This window comes from Stylophora pistillata, chromosome 10 (assembly GCF_964205215.1).
Source record: "Stylophora pistillata chromosome 10, jaStyPist1.2, whole genome shotgun sequence".
Lineage (NCBI taxonomy): Eukaryota > Metazoa > Cnidaria > Anthozoa > Scleractinia > Pocilloporidae > Stylophora > Stylophora pistillata.
In genome coordinates this window covers 18,421,742-18,436,500 of record NC_142528.1, presented here as the reverse complement: position 1 = coordinate 18,436,500, position 14,759 = coordinate 18,421,742, and the positions used below count along the sequence as shown (strand labels likewise).

At 36.0% G+C, this 14,759-nt stretch overlaps 1 protein-coding gene across 8 annotated transcripts; it reads left to right on the top strand.

The window, feature by feature from the left end:
• The first annotated feature begins 133 nt into the window (after nucleotides 1-133).
• LOC111321914 (uncharacterized) lies at nucleotides 134-14,429 on the top strand. Of its 8 annotated transcripts, none has more exons than XM_022924911.2 (23): nucleotides 134-763; nucleotides 2,645-2,737; nucleotides 3,408-3,462; nucleotides 3,688-3,734; nucleotides 4,261-4,548; nucleotides 5,372-5,429; nucleotides 6,147-6,223; nucleotides 6,750-6,830; nucleotides 7,223-7,294; nucleotides 7,684-7,776; nucleotides 8,065-8,172; nucleotides 8,595-8,648; nucleotides 9,254-9,376; nucleotides 9,521-9,595; nucleotides 9,838-9,948; nucleotides 10,174-10,267; nucleotides 10,352-10,427; nucleotides 10,870-10,929; nucleotides 11,147-11,248; nucleotides 12,748-12,846; nucleotides 13,045-13,095; nucleotides 13,290-13,377; nucleotides 13,825-14,429. In XM_022924911.2, exons 1-23 carry the CDS (start codon nucleotides 272-274, stop codon nucleotides 13,987-13,989), a joined length of 2,562 nt encoding a protein of 853 aa, XP_022780646.2. In that variant the 5' UTR covers nucleotides 134-271; the 3' UTR covers nucleotides 13,990-14,429. The 8 variants fall into 8 exon arrangements, with proteins under 8 accessions (XP_022780646.2, XP_022780649.2, XP_022780648.2 ...); XM_022924912.2 differs by having other exon boundaries at nucleotides 136-763; nucleotides 13,828-14,429; XM_022924914.2 differs by lacking the exon at nucleotides 6,750-6,830.
• Nucleotides 14,430-14,759: the final 330 nt, after the last annotated feature.

Below are 14,759 nucleotides of genomic sequence, written 5' to 3'. Positions count from 1 at the left end.
GGGCGGGAGTGGTGGTGAGTTCGGAGTCCCAAAGTCAAGAGTCCAATGCTGAATCTATCTTTTATCCAGGACAAACAGTGAGGCCGATTGGCCGATGGGATATTTCATCTCAGTTCCGCCATGTTTTTTTATGAATATTTAAAACTACATTTCAATCATTGTGTTGCCTGTAGCAACCTGGACACGGTATTATGGCGGTCGTAAACTATTCTTCCACACGTTATGTTTAGCCACTTTTGGCGCACACCACGTCTGAAACACTATTGATCCCATGGCGATAAGAGTGGAACTAGATCAATTATTGAATCTTTCCCTGGGTACTCCCGAGCTCGGAGCAGTAAACTTCAACATTCTTCATGGAGTATTACGAGAGATTCTCAGTCATCTAGGTATAGAAAAGAAAGAAAAAGAAATCGAAGATAATGGGCATTTCAAAGCAGCATTTTCACTACTTAAAACCAAACAAGAAAGTCTCCAAAATGGGGATAAAGGTGAAGATGTCGAACGCTCTACTGGAGGAAGAGGAAATACCGATAAAATACCTTTCCCTGTTGCCGCATTATCTGCACCATTTCAGAGTAGTTTGGAGTCTAAAGTAGCGAGTATCGAAAAAAGGTTGGACGTTTTGGACGATTTGCCTAGTAACGCCGAAATTCTTCAACGTGCTAAGCAAAAGAAGGATGGTAGAACACCTGTTGGTGATATGTGGCAATTTATAAACATCAACAGGAGACTTGGTGCCACCGAAACTGGCATTGATAAGGTAACTAGCATTATTGACTTTCGCTTTGGGCTTTGAATTGTGAAATCTATCAGTAATTAAGGGGTTTTGAAGTACTTTTAAGTGCTTTGTTATTGCTCAAATAAATTTTACTACTCTTAATATAATCACGCAAATTACTTGAAGTTAACTTTTTCAAGGCGGAGGAGTGTACAAAGATGGAACGTAGTTACCAGGTCAAGTAAAAAATTATTTGTTTACATAACCAATCGTACATACGAAAATCATTTATAATTGATAAAGTAAACTTTATGGGTGTTAACAATTAAACAAAAGCGTGCAGTCTTTGGAAGTGAATAATGGGATATGCTTTTTCTGATCGATTTAAAATGAAAAGTACGAGAGGACCATAAACATAAACCAAACTTGCGTGTCTTCGACTATTTTTGCTATCAGTGCCGGTGTAAGGTAACCATCTCATAGGAAAAGAAAATAAATTATATCAGGTTACTATTTTTGGAACTTTCAAACTCATGAAATTATTACTTAGTTTTTCGAAGAGATACAATTGTTTCTATTTTGTGTTCAGTCAGTAGATTGGTAATTTAAGGTTTGTTCCTTAGGCAAAAGTTTAAGAGAGAGTTACCTTACAAACTTTTTATTTTGAAAACTGAATAGTAACTAATTCTTTTGAAATATTTGGGGTCTTCTGCCTCTCATTTATCAAAGCATTATTTCTACTATTAATTATTTTTTTCATCATGATACTATTTACTGTTTTAAAAAAAATTTTTATCATTTGAAATTTAGTCAATAAAAATAGTTAGCAGTTTTCTGTACTATGATATTGCTAATAATTAAGTTGGTAAGATTATTGTAATTTCAGCAACAGGAGAATTGACTGGAGTGATAAATGGACTACTTGAAAGCAATTTTGTGACCCTCTGAAATTGCAAAGTATTGAGGGATGTGGGAAGGAAACCAAAACAAGGGTGATGGGATGTAAGCATAGTGTGTCTAAGTTTTCACTTCATGTCAACCAGTCATGAGCATTGGTTGGTAGAGCAACTAATACACAGTCACTATGAAAGGTTAATTTATTTGTCCCCCTTAAAGTTATGTCTTGAGTGCAAGTTGTTGCTGTGGCAAATTTTGGGACACAGGCTAATTTTCACAATAATATTTTTCAAAAAGGTATTCCTTTTTTTGCCATATTAACCATGTAAGTGAACAAACTCCAACTAACTTCTACTTTCAACACACTACTGTGAAAACTTCAAAACTAGTTTGAATACTAGTTTGAAACTAGCATTCCTTTTTTACTTCACCAGTAAAAATTCCCCTCATAATCTTTCCACAATCCAAGTGAAAGGAGCTAGTGCACTTAACTGATGACCTGTCCTTCATTTTAGTTTATTTCAAGGATTTGAAAATGCTCAAACTCATCCATCATACATTAGAAGAGTAGAGAGTTCTTTGGCTCTAGCACAGAATTCTCAGGCTAGATTTATGATTTCCCGTATATCTTCTATTTAGACATGGAGCCAGTATCTATTATGTTCTCTTGATACTTGACACTTTTCTCTCATTACTAACTTTCATAATGAAAAATCTTGACTACTAAACTTATTAATTGATGGTTCTATTATGTTTTAACTATGTAACTTTACTGGTAATTCCCCAAAATACTTGGCCATTCAAGATGGCTGTCAAGTTGCAGAAGTATACTGTAGCCCATGTCATGTAGTAGATTGGGAATTCTGATATTGGAAATGTTGATGTGACATCTTTATGGAAATGTAACAGTTGTCCAAATGATATTCTTAAGGTTGGTAAGATATTTTAAAATTATATATTTTTTTTACTATAAACTGCAACAAATATTGGACACTACCTGAACACACAGACATTTTTTTTTGTTAGCTTACCAGTCTTTTAGACACTATGATGAAAGAAGTAAGTGATGTCAAGGAAACTGCTGCAGAAATTGATGAGTTAAAGAATAAGTTAGCAAAGGTATGATTCCATTTTTTGTCTGACAGCTGGTAAAGGTTGACTCCAGAAATTCAACCCTACAGGACTGTACTTTGGAATATTCAGTTTTCCAAGGATCATTTCTGAAAAATGAAAAATGCCATGCTTTCAGTTACTTTTCCCTCACACTGACACTGAATTGAATAATTGCGCTGCTTTGGGTGTTTTGTTGAAACCAATGAGGCCAGGCACGCCGCTATGTATTACGTACAACTATACCAGTATTTTTGACATACTTCTTTGTATGGAAGGGAATTACTACTAAAAACCCACAGTGTATATGTATGTATTAAAAATGATTTCAGATTACTGCTAGTATGATTTTGATATGGTAAATGATTTGATAATGGTCATTTCCCAAGAACAAAGAAGAAAACAAATCAAATTACAGGTAGCATGAATCATTTTGACCCAAAACTCCCAGCCATTCAAACTACAACAGTGTTCAGTGTACACTCCTTTAGTAAGTTAATTTTTTTAGATAAAGTCCCATTATGTGAGCGAAAACAGACATGGAATAATTTTTCTATCTGTTGGGTAAATTTCCTTTGAACACAGCTAATCTGGCACTAATATTTACCCAGTTGGTCTCTCATCTGAATGATGACAACTACTTATTTTTCACTTTTCCTTTTGCCCTTTTTGATTGTAGTTGGAAAAACTGAATTCAAGTTTGAGTGAAAGAATTTCAGCTTTGGAGAGTGTAGGTAAGGAAAGAGCCACTTCCGCATCCCTCAATATTTCTAACTGTTACAAAACTCTTTTTATCAAAATTGTGTGTTCGGTGTAGCATTGTAGCACATTAACTTACCTTTAAGGCACCGTGGAAACAGCTCAACACCCGGAAACTGTTATTTTTCTTTGGTAGAAGCTTTCTTTAGAAATTTGAAATTCAATGATTTATATGTTTTTTGTCTTAATGCATTTTGCAGACAACTCAGAGGAAAGAAAGAAAATGGAAGATTTGCTGAAGGAGATGGTAAGAATACCCACAGTTATTAATGATGATTTAATGGGTTTCACGGCAGGACAGTTTTGTGACAGTTTACAGTCCACTTACTTTACATTATACACTGTACATAGTACAAGTCATTACCAATTGAAAGTAAGTCGAAATCAGAGGCCAAGTACATGTATCTAATTGTCATGTACTAAAATGCAAGGGCATGATCCAAGTATTTTAGCTATTTATTTATTTAATTGTATATATATTACTGGTATTCATGTATTTCAACAGAATCAAGTTTAAATCTATTTTTATAAGTTATTAACAGAAAATTATTTGTTTGGTCCTTGTAATTTTAGACTTTCAGATTCTTCTTTATGATCAGTATATTGTGACATACATAGTCATTAGCTTTCTTTTTAAGTAAATTACCCTTGCCATGCTACAGTGTAAGTACAGTGCTTTAACACAGATGGCCAAATATATGTGTTCATTAGATCATATCATATATAATGAGCTTATATATCTTATATAATGAGCTATAATATCTGGCTTTTAGCAAAATCTGAAGAACCAAGTCGATGGACTTCCTACCATGGATGATCTCAACAATTTGGATATTTATGTCAAATGGCCTCAGCTTGAAGAAGCTTTAAATGCTAGAAGGAGTCGCACTCCATCTGCAAAGTCTAGAGCTTCAACCCCCAAAGCAAGAACCCCCACTCCCCCACCACCAAGGACACCCAGTCCTCCTCACCCCTCCCCTGAGGCACTGGAAGCATTGAGGCAAATAGGAGAGCTAATGGATAAACATGAAGTGCTTGTTGAACAAGTGGATACTTTAGAGGTATAGTGGAAAATTTATGTTGAAATATTTCATACATAGCATAATTATGCAAGTTAGACAGGTACATCATTCTGATTATAATGATTTTAATTAATTTGCCACTTGATAAGTTATTTGTTATCTTTAGATATGTGATAATTTCTTAATTGTCAATGCATGCATGTGTACACTTGTGTGCAATAAACAGGGGTTTGAATAACTTTTCCTATAAGCGGCTGCTAATGGTGTAACAGGTGGTAGAGGTCCTGGGGCTAAGACTGCTGGTAACCAGTCATTGGTTCTCTGAAAACCTGTCAAATAGTGTGAGTAAGCATATTGAAGTGCCCAAAGAAAATAAACAACTACTGGTATCTAGAATTTGGTTGCCACTGCAATAGTGAGTTGAGACATATGACTGTACAGTTTGGAAGTCTAGAACATATTTAAATCATTGATTTTGGCAGTAGAGGTTAGTTGTAGATATTTTGTGTGTAAAAACTTTCTGAAATTCAATATGTGTGACCTGTTTAACGTTCAACAAAATTTTTACACCTGTTTAAGCAGATCAATTTTTGGATCAAACGTGACTAGGAAAGACATATGGTAAAACCTTCAGAAGGTGTCCATTTCTGATAGAGATTTTTGGTCACAAAGGGGCTCAATTTTGGTGTTTCCATTACTGAATAGAGGTGTCTGCTGAATTAAGGTTCATTTTAAAATTAGTAAATGTACATGGTATATGGAGGCATGAAATTTGGAATGTCGTTTATACATGAAACAGAAAAAAATAAAACTTGAACATATCTTTGCAGCCATTTTATAAATTTGTAAAACTTTTTTGTAGGAACAAATGCCTAAAAAGGCTAACCTGGAGGATTTGGAAGAACTGAGGAAAAGACCTGGTAAGTTTGACGAGCTGAGTCTCTGATAGTTAATAAGTGGAATTTATACAGTGTCACATAGACTGCTTGAAAAAGCTACTTGAGAACAAATCATAAGGAGCTACCATATGCTTTGTACATCTTACATAATTTGGCTCAAAGGTTTATTGGGTGTGATTCTTTAAACTATGCCATATCTTTGTTAATGTTTGGTTTATTCTTTCTATTTCATATTTGTGTACCCTGATGTCCAACTATTATTTAAAGGGGAAATTCCCTCAAAAGTCCTTGCAATACCTATATCAACCATGAAGGAAGTGTGTATAAAACTTTACTATTTACTGTGGTTTGAGATTCCAATGAGTAACCCAATAATCTGAGAGTTGCCTTTGAATGTGCCCGAAATTTTATCCAGATTGTGGTCATTCTGAATACAACTTAGCAACCTGCAAAACCAAAATGAGCAGAAAAAAATAGCTGCAGTAAGCCAGCTTGCTAGATGAGATTCATTATAATGGTGGTGTCTATACAGCTGAAGGTTTTTTTGCACATTAGATGACAATTTTTGAAATGTTAGGTTTCTTTTGAGAAGCATAGAGAAATAATATAACATGTATTATGCTATATATATATATATATACTTCTCCTTTAGGGTTTCTTTTGCTAAACTTCAATTCAAAAGATTTTGACGTAACTCCTCTTAAGTTAAGCTCTATTAAGTGTTTTGCTTTACCTTAGATGTTCCAGATGATATTCTGGATCAACTTAAGCTGTTAAAGGATGGACTTGATGCAATAAATAGATGGAAAGAGGAGGTAAATTTACCTTTAGTTTAACCAAGGGGCTGGGTAATTTACTAAAAGCTGAAAATCCAATGAAGTGGGAAGTAGTCACTTGTAGAGAAAATTGCGTTTCCCGTGATAGTCATTATCTTAAATGGTGTGACTGTTGCTGCAGTTGTTGATGCTCTTTTGTGTGTTTGCATTTGTTTGTTTTTCATTGTAGGTTTTTCATTGCATGATCATGATAAAGGAGATTTTTTTTAACTAACAGTTTATAAAAGTGGTGGGGCAGCTGATCTTTTTCTTTTAAACTCAAATTAACACAATGTAGATTGCTTTTATCACTTTTTTGATATAGTCATATAGCTAACCAGTTTGAAGTAGGGTAACTCTCTAATGGCTGGCATATAAATTGAAAAGCATAATTTTCTTTCATCTTCCTGATGTAAGCATATAAATACAAAATTTTCTTTAATAAGTGTAGCAGTTTGTTAACCAAACAACTTAGGTTTGTTTAGTTTGAATTTTCGTATCCATTGAAACTGATAGTTATTTTAAGAAAACCATTCCAGCTGACCTGGAATCTCAATTAGCATCTCTGAGGGAAGGACTGTCATTACTCAACAATAACAAGCAACAGGTACAATGAAGGGCTTCTTAGCTAAATTCAACTGATTTTGCTTTGTAAACAAATAAATTTGATTTACCAGGTCATGACTTTGGGTGTTAAATCTTCGTACAGTACATTGAAATTAGTATTATTCAACTCAATTGATGTCACATTTGTATGTGATACTAAATGAAACTTAGAAACCAACCAAAATTTGGTAAAAAAAGAGGGATACTTACATTGGTTTGGAAAATACTGTTAATTTCTATCTTTACAGCCATCTAAAATAAAATTTGCCAATTTTTTTTTTAAGGAAACATTCAAAATGTTTTGTGCCACTGTGCTATAAACACCTTTTTGCATTTTTTAAGATAAAGAAATAGCCTCGTACTGATATTAAAATTTCATAAAAATTTTACAAGATTGAAAGCATGAAAGAACAGCTCCAAAGTCTGAAGAAAGTGTCTGATATGCTGAGCTACCACAATGAAAAGGTAATCAAATAAATTAGTGTGTTATAATAACATAAGAAACAAAAAAAATTAATACAATTCGCTGGTGAATACAATTTTTGAAAGTGGACACTTGCCTCGTAAAATTGATGAATCCATTTCACGTTGTCTCCCAGATTATTAGGAGCCAAAACAATCATTCGGAACTTAAATTGTAAATAGGTCATCAGGCCAATAAACGGATTAAAGCGGGGTCTATTCCATAAATGGTTGAGTTATTTGTGAATAGTTTTCACAACTTATTTAACACCCTCTGGTTTCTTTAGCGAGATAAAAGAGTTTATCCTATCTTAAACTTAAACAACGTGTACAGTACTATTATTGTATTGAGTGTCTGTGAAATAACCATGTTATGTTACTGAATGTTTAAGCTTCAAATGATTCCTGATGATTTATTGGACCAACTTAATAAGCTTAAGTACTTGGAAAAGACCGTCACTCAAATGAAAGAGTTAAACGATCAGGTAAATTGTTCTCTATTTTAATGTAGTGGAAACCTGTCATAAGAAATAATAAGATCAAACGTAATATCCCTATCCTCTTTTTAAATAAATATTTTTTAGAAGGAGGTCTTAGAGTTCGCTAGTGATGTAACATTTCAACGATAACGGCAAGAACTAGAAACTGAAGTAATGTTTGCTTGCTTGTTTAAACCTTCCATTAACATTTACTTATATAATAAAAGTGATAAACCTAATCCATTTTTTTTAATGAAATTAAAATTGTATAATTATGCCATTCTTTAAAAAAAGTTACCGTCAAGGCTGCAGCGCATTGAAGATCGACTAAAAGAAGATACCGAACGTGAAATCAGGACTTTAAGAGATGGTCTCCGCCTACTTAACAACCAATTAGAAAAGGTTGGTTTTAAAAGCGTTTTAAAATTTCCTCCTGAAAAACTCTTTAATTAAAAAAAAATGGTACAATAAAGAAATGTATAAAATAATGACAGACCCAAAGGAATACAGCTATTTTGTCAGTCTCCTACATTTTCAGTGCATTGACTTCGCAAACCTTCTGAACAGATGATCATATTGAAGATAGGACACCTTAGACATTGTACTTGAAATGTTGTCATATTTGGTCTTCTTGAATTATTGTTCAGCACTTTCTAAGTTGGGATAAGGTAAACAAATACAAATAAGTAAGGACACCAAATTAAATAGACTTATACTTGTTTTAGTAGAAAATAATATAATTGTTTTTGTATAAATAATTGATAGTAATTTTCTTAAGATGTGGCACAGCAAATTAAAACCTGCATTAAATTTTGTTGTTAAAGTACAAGAAGACGAGAGAAACAACTCCTAATAGTGCGTCTTCTGGGAAAGGACAGGTAACAGCTTTACCACACACACGAACTAAACTAAACAATTGAAACTATGAGTAAAGCGTTGAACAGCAAATTAAAACTAGTCAATAAAGCCAAAAATTAAACTACCTTACAATATATGACATTTATTTACGGAGATGTGGTTGTCTTCTTAACTTTTCACCTCTTTAAATTTCCAATTAGTGTAAAGATTAAGAGCAGGAAATGTTAAATCGCTAAAACGCACTTGCTAGCCAAACAAAGTATCATCGTGCAGCCGACAATGCCTCTTCAATTCCCTTGTTTAATCCATACAAACACTGGATATTTGCCAAAAGGATATTCATCTTGAGGTAAGACAAGTTCTCGATCCAGGTTTGGAAGAGATGATGAGCGTGCTGAACTGAGGAGCGGGAGGTGTGGGTGTTGTTTTTCTGGGGTATACTATAGATCATTTTACTCTTTCAGTCAGGGAATATTGACGAAAGGAAGAGGGTTAAGATGCCACGGACAGTCACCCTATTGAGATGGAGCGATAATGATGTCCTTGCTTATATATTTCTGTTGTGGTTCTCTCGCTCGTCGAAGACGTTTCTCTCTTTTTCTTTTTTTGGGTGTGTGCTTTGCAGGATGGTGACGCGCTCAGTGCTTTAAGGAGCATGCTAACAGAACTACAAGGAGAACAGGAAAAACTGAACAGTACCACAAAAGAACTTATAGAGGAACACAACAGGAAACAGAAACATATTGACGTGAGTTACAACAACTCCGCATTGAACTTTACTAAACAGGGAACCGTTAAGTTATTTTTATGAACTTTCACTGGTTCTTCTTAATGCTGCCATAGTTTTTTGTGTGTACTCTGTACTATAGGTACAACTGTTTGTATTTAATAGGCTTTGTACACGTACGCTGACAGATTACAAGAGGTTAAAGCTGACAAAGAACAGGTTGCCATGGAAATGGACGTGGTATGAAGACCCTTTGTTATGATTTTATGTTGTCGATTAATTTCACAGGTGTGCTAACAGGCGTCTTTTTCAGGGAGATATTCTGAACCGGAGCGTAAAGCATCAAGCCGACAAGAAACCACTAATTCATTTTTTAACTTATACATGATTTTCTAGTTAGAGTTCAAGTACCGTCGTAGATGAAAAATATTGATGCTCTGTGTTAGCAGATATTGAACTTGAGTTTTTATATACTATTGCAGAAAGCCGATAAACGTTCATTGGATAACTTAATAAGTCGGAGCAAATTTGACCAGAGTATAGGTGGCTTGGAACAGTCACTACAGGAGCTCTTAAATCGACTGGACGGACAGGTGGGTTCTACGACAGACAAATGTTCCTATCACCAAGATGTGACTCTTTCTCTTACTCGCCCCTTAACGTTTCCTTATGTCTGGTGAAAACCCACATAGCAATCTGGAAATGGCTTCAAACCTATCTTAAAGATCTTGGAATGGTTTTAAAACCTTGGAATACAGCAGTATTATATGGGGGAAACTGTGGAGTATTTTCAGTACTGATTGTTCTACGTTGTGCAGGAATCATCATTAACCGATGCCTTGGCTCGACTTGCAAGCGACATTGATCAGAAACTTGATAGATTGGAACTGGATCCACTGAAGGATTACTTTGGTGAGAAGTGACTTTTCCGTGCATTCATAGAATATTATCACTGCTCTCAACGACTAAATGTGTGAATTCCTCTATTTTTCTTAGAAAAAAAGATGAAAAGCATGAAGTGTAAACACGTTGATTTACCGTTATCCGATGATCCAGCTGCTGGATTCCGCAAGTAAGTCAGTGTTAGTAGTGAAGTAGGGTCCATAGCTTGGTTGTTTTTTTACCAAAATTCCTGTATTAAAAATTCTAATATCATCATTATTTGATTTTCTCAAGTCATCTCTCTGATAACCGGCAGTCTAAATCCCACAGGGATCAACAAACGCTTTTCATTCTACTTGATTTATTCATGTTTCTCTCGTTGCCATGTTCCCACCTATAACGTAGCTCCATTTTCTGCCTTTAAAAGCACACACAACCCACAATTCCTCTATTCGCTCCGACGAAGGGCTAACGCTCGAAACGTCAGCTTTTGTAATCGTTACGGTGGCCAATTTACCATTTCAACTTTGTTGATATATCCAAATTATTTCGTTACTCTCACCGACGCAGCCCCAAACAGTTCATCTTTGTTTTGTTTGTCTTTGTTTTCTTATGATATCCTTGTTTTGCAGGGCGTTGCTCAGATTCCATTGTATTTCCTGTGACAGACCTGTTGACATGATACCCGGCCAGTAAGTGATGGTTTCTTTTTAGCCATTTGAATATTCCATTATTTAATCAAAGTGAGAGGAAAATCCGGAAACGTCCAATAGTCTGTTGATAACCTAGTTTGTTTGTGGCACTTGTCTACACTTCAAAACGACTAGGGTGGGCTATGAGGCGTTACCGTTTGAGTGTTCGTCTCACTGTTACTTGTTTTATCACTGACCGTAGCTGCTTTACCTATAGCCCCAATCCAGCTCTTCCTCAGACTCCTGGTCTTCCTCCATCCCGGTCAGGCCGCCCTTACACTACTTTTGAACTTGATCAAATACGTCAGATGCATCGAGGGTAAGTACACAAATCGGTGTCATAAATAATAGGGAGCTTAAGATACTGACGTTTTCGGGGCGACGGCGACGTGACAACCCAGGTAAGCTGGGTCAGAGGTTGCCGTTTTCGCGCCATAATTGAAGTTGTTAAGATTCTGATGACGGCCGGCCTTTGCGACTTCTTCGAAGTTCGTCGAGCTTCGCTTTATAAATTGAGGCTGTTTTTAATACGTTTATTAAATTTTTTTTTTATTTAATAAATTTAATAAATTTTTTTTTATAAATTGAGGCTTTTTTGTCGCAGCATGGTTACGTTTGAAGAATTCCGCCACCTCCTCGTCCTTTACTACGACGCTAATCTTATTAGCTATGAAGAGTTCTTGGTTTTGTATGAAATATTTCCGTCTAAAAACCCTAATTTTCCAAATGAAAATCTCCCTAGATCTGAGGTGTACGTTTTCGAGGTGCATCTACGAATTGATAAAGGGAATGGCAGCAAGCAAAAACTCTCTTTTATGTTAAGAATTCAAGTACTGTATGGGTACGTGCCCAAAACTTACCTCGACGATTTGGACTTCACTTTGTTGCCTCGGTCATTTTTAACCTAAAGAGAAAACAAAAGGGCTCTTGAGTTAGCCGAGACATCGTGTGATGATTTGTGCGAAATGTGATAATGCAATCACTTCAATACAAGTGACAAAATTGGTAGTATATCAAATAAAACAAACAAGATCAACTCACGTTTTCACCACGACGGCAAACTCACTGATTTCACGTCGCCGACAAGAGGGCGACGGCTGGGCCGCATGCGCAGTCAATCTCGCCCCAATCTTAATCGGTCTCCACGTCGCCGTCGCCCCGAAAACGTCTGTATCTTAAGCTCCCTAATGTTTGCTAGACGACGCAGAGGATAACTTGTTGTAGGGTGTTTTCATTGCCATGGAGGGAAACCGGTTTAGTCTTTTCCCCACCGTTTTCCGTAAAAAGACAAAGTTTCTAAACTCCTATTTCTTTTTTCTTTTTTTTTTGTGATGGAAGGACACTGCACAACCTGTTAAAAAAACAGTGGCAAGTCTTCCGCTGTGTTACGAGAATTTGGCCGTTTGAAAAAGTGGATACATTTATGCAGTACTGATGTACTTAATTTTAGTAGTAATTAAGTACTGCTGTACTTAATTTTAATTTACAGACGTACATACATACATACATAGGTTAATTGACCACTCCCCATATGGGCTTTTCAGGGCCAACACCCACCCATCCCACCCAGGGGAGGACGTCCACCACACAGTAATCTCGTGCGTGGGAAATTAACGTCTCCAACCCTGCAGGAGACGGGGCCTACGGTTTATTCGTCCTTATCCGAGAAGACTAGAATATCTATCCTTGTCTTGATTATAGAAAGGTAGCTAATTCTCCTCACCTATTTTAAGACCATGAGTATTGGTCTTAAATGAACTTCATTAACGTCTTCTTAGCTATTGATTTTGTAATTGTAACACCGATGTTTTGACACAGTGGATACACTTACGAGCAAGAAGTGGCCACAACGACAGCTCGAGCTTGTGGAGGAAGTCATACAGTGACATTTCCACACAGAAGGACAGCCAGATTCAAGTGAGTTTCTTAAATCTTTTTACCAGCTCTTCTGGTTCTGTTGCTTCTCGAATTGTTGTTATTAATTTTATCCAAAGATGATTTATATCAGTGTTAGCCGTTTATGTAAGTTGGGTAAAACAAAAGGCCTGGGGTTCAACAAGTTGTGTCGGTTCAAGACAAAGGAAAACCGGTTTTTTTTAATGTTTTTGTTTTCAGCCAATACTATTACTACAGAGAAGATGACACACCAGTCCCAATTCCTCCGAGGTAAGAGAAATTACATTTTTAATAAATATAATTGATGTAAGACCAAATTTTCCTTCTCAACAGCTGTTGGTTATTTCTGTGTAGTTTTTTGTGTTTTCATTATGACTTTAAGGTTAAATGAACTTTTAAGTTTTAAGTTTAACCTTGTTGCATTAAAACGCAACAAGGTTAAACGTCGTGTACTTGATTTTAAGGGATGAAACGGAGCTGATTGGTCAGGATGGACATATCTACAAAGGACGTTTTGATGGAAACATGGGTGGAGTGCCTGAGTTGCCACCGGTTGGTAAATTTTGTTGTCACATTAATTTCAATAGAAAAAGCTAATAGATCAATCATTTCCTTTCTTCTCGTCTTCCAGTAATTAAGCGGAAAAACCTGGCGTGGTCAGAAAAGATGGGTTTCTCTTTTCTCATTTGACGACGAATTAAACTTTTGTTATCTCCGTTTTGGTGTTTAATTGTACCAATAACAACATGCTCGATCCTGATTGTCACTAATCAGCTCTTTAATGCAGGTTAATTGGTTGTTGCAGGACAACTGTCCGATTTGACGTTTTTATCCCAAACAGCTTGTAAACGGACTAGTCGAACAGCTCAACAGCTCATAAAAATAAATAGGCTAATGCCGCTAGCCAACCAGATTTCACTACTAGTCAGTGATAACCTAGCAATATTAAGAAGACATTTCGAGTGAGTACTATGTTGTAGTAACTTTTTTTTCTCTCAGCAGAATCCTAAATCTCCAAGAGCCATGTCGGCGAAAAGAGCTTCTAGTCCTCAGCCTCCTCGCAATGGCAGTCCAATAAGTAGGCGTCCACGGTCTGCTGCGGTGCCAACTTCACCAAGGAACCAAGAAGAGGAGGTGGAACCTGCTAGGGTTGTTGTTCAGTGAAAAAGGATGGAAGCTCTATATTATTAATATAAAGTTATACACTGTGATATTTAATTCAGAGACAGGACGGAGGATCCTGTCTATGTGATTGGCCTTTTGATTTTATGCAAACTTTGACTGAGTCTTTACAAGAAAGAGGGAAAAAAAACGCATTCGATTATTTCTATGTATTGTTATAGATCTATTTATAACAGAGTGAAAAACACTGAAACAGTTCTATTGCCTTGCATCAAAAGACATACAGAGTAGTTAACACGTTATTTGTATTGAGAAGTCAGCACAAGATGCCGCATCACTTTTATGAAGAATGTTCATTCACAATCCAGACACACATGATCGTTGTTTACATCAGGATGAAGTTGATTTAATGTGATGTAAATAAAGAAGCGGGCCAGAGGTGAGCACCTACTTAAATAAAGGAAAAAACGCAAATTTCAAAAGTCCGCCATTTTGTCCTATCCTCAAAGCCCTGACTTCAAAAGAATTTCAGTTGAAGTTATAAAACAGCAGGGTAAGAAGTGTTCCCAGTTAATCTAAGTTAAATAAGCTTGTGCGAGTTTAAGTCCTTCTGCAGTTCTCTGTCTTCAGTTCTTCTCTGGCCAGCATGGTCAGGGCAGACTGAAATCTGACGAGTAATTTGGGACCAGTCCATTCGGAGCTTTGTAAGTTTGCAACAATATTTTAATAACTATTCTACAATGAACTGGCAGCCAATGTAAGCTCCTTAGTATTGATGTGATATGTTCGTGCCTTCTAGTCAAGGGTAACAA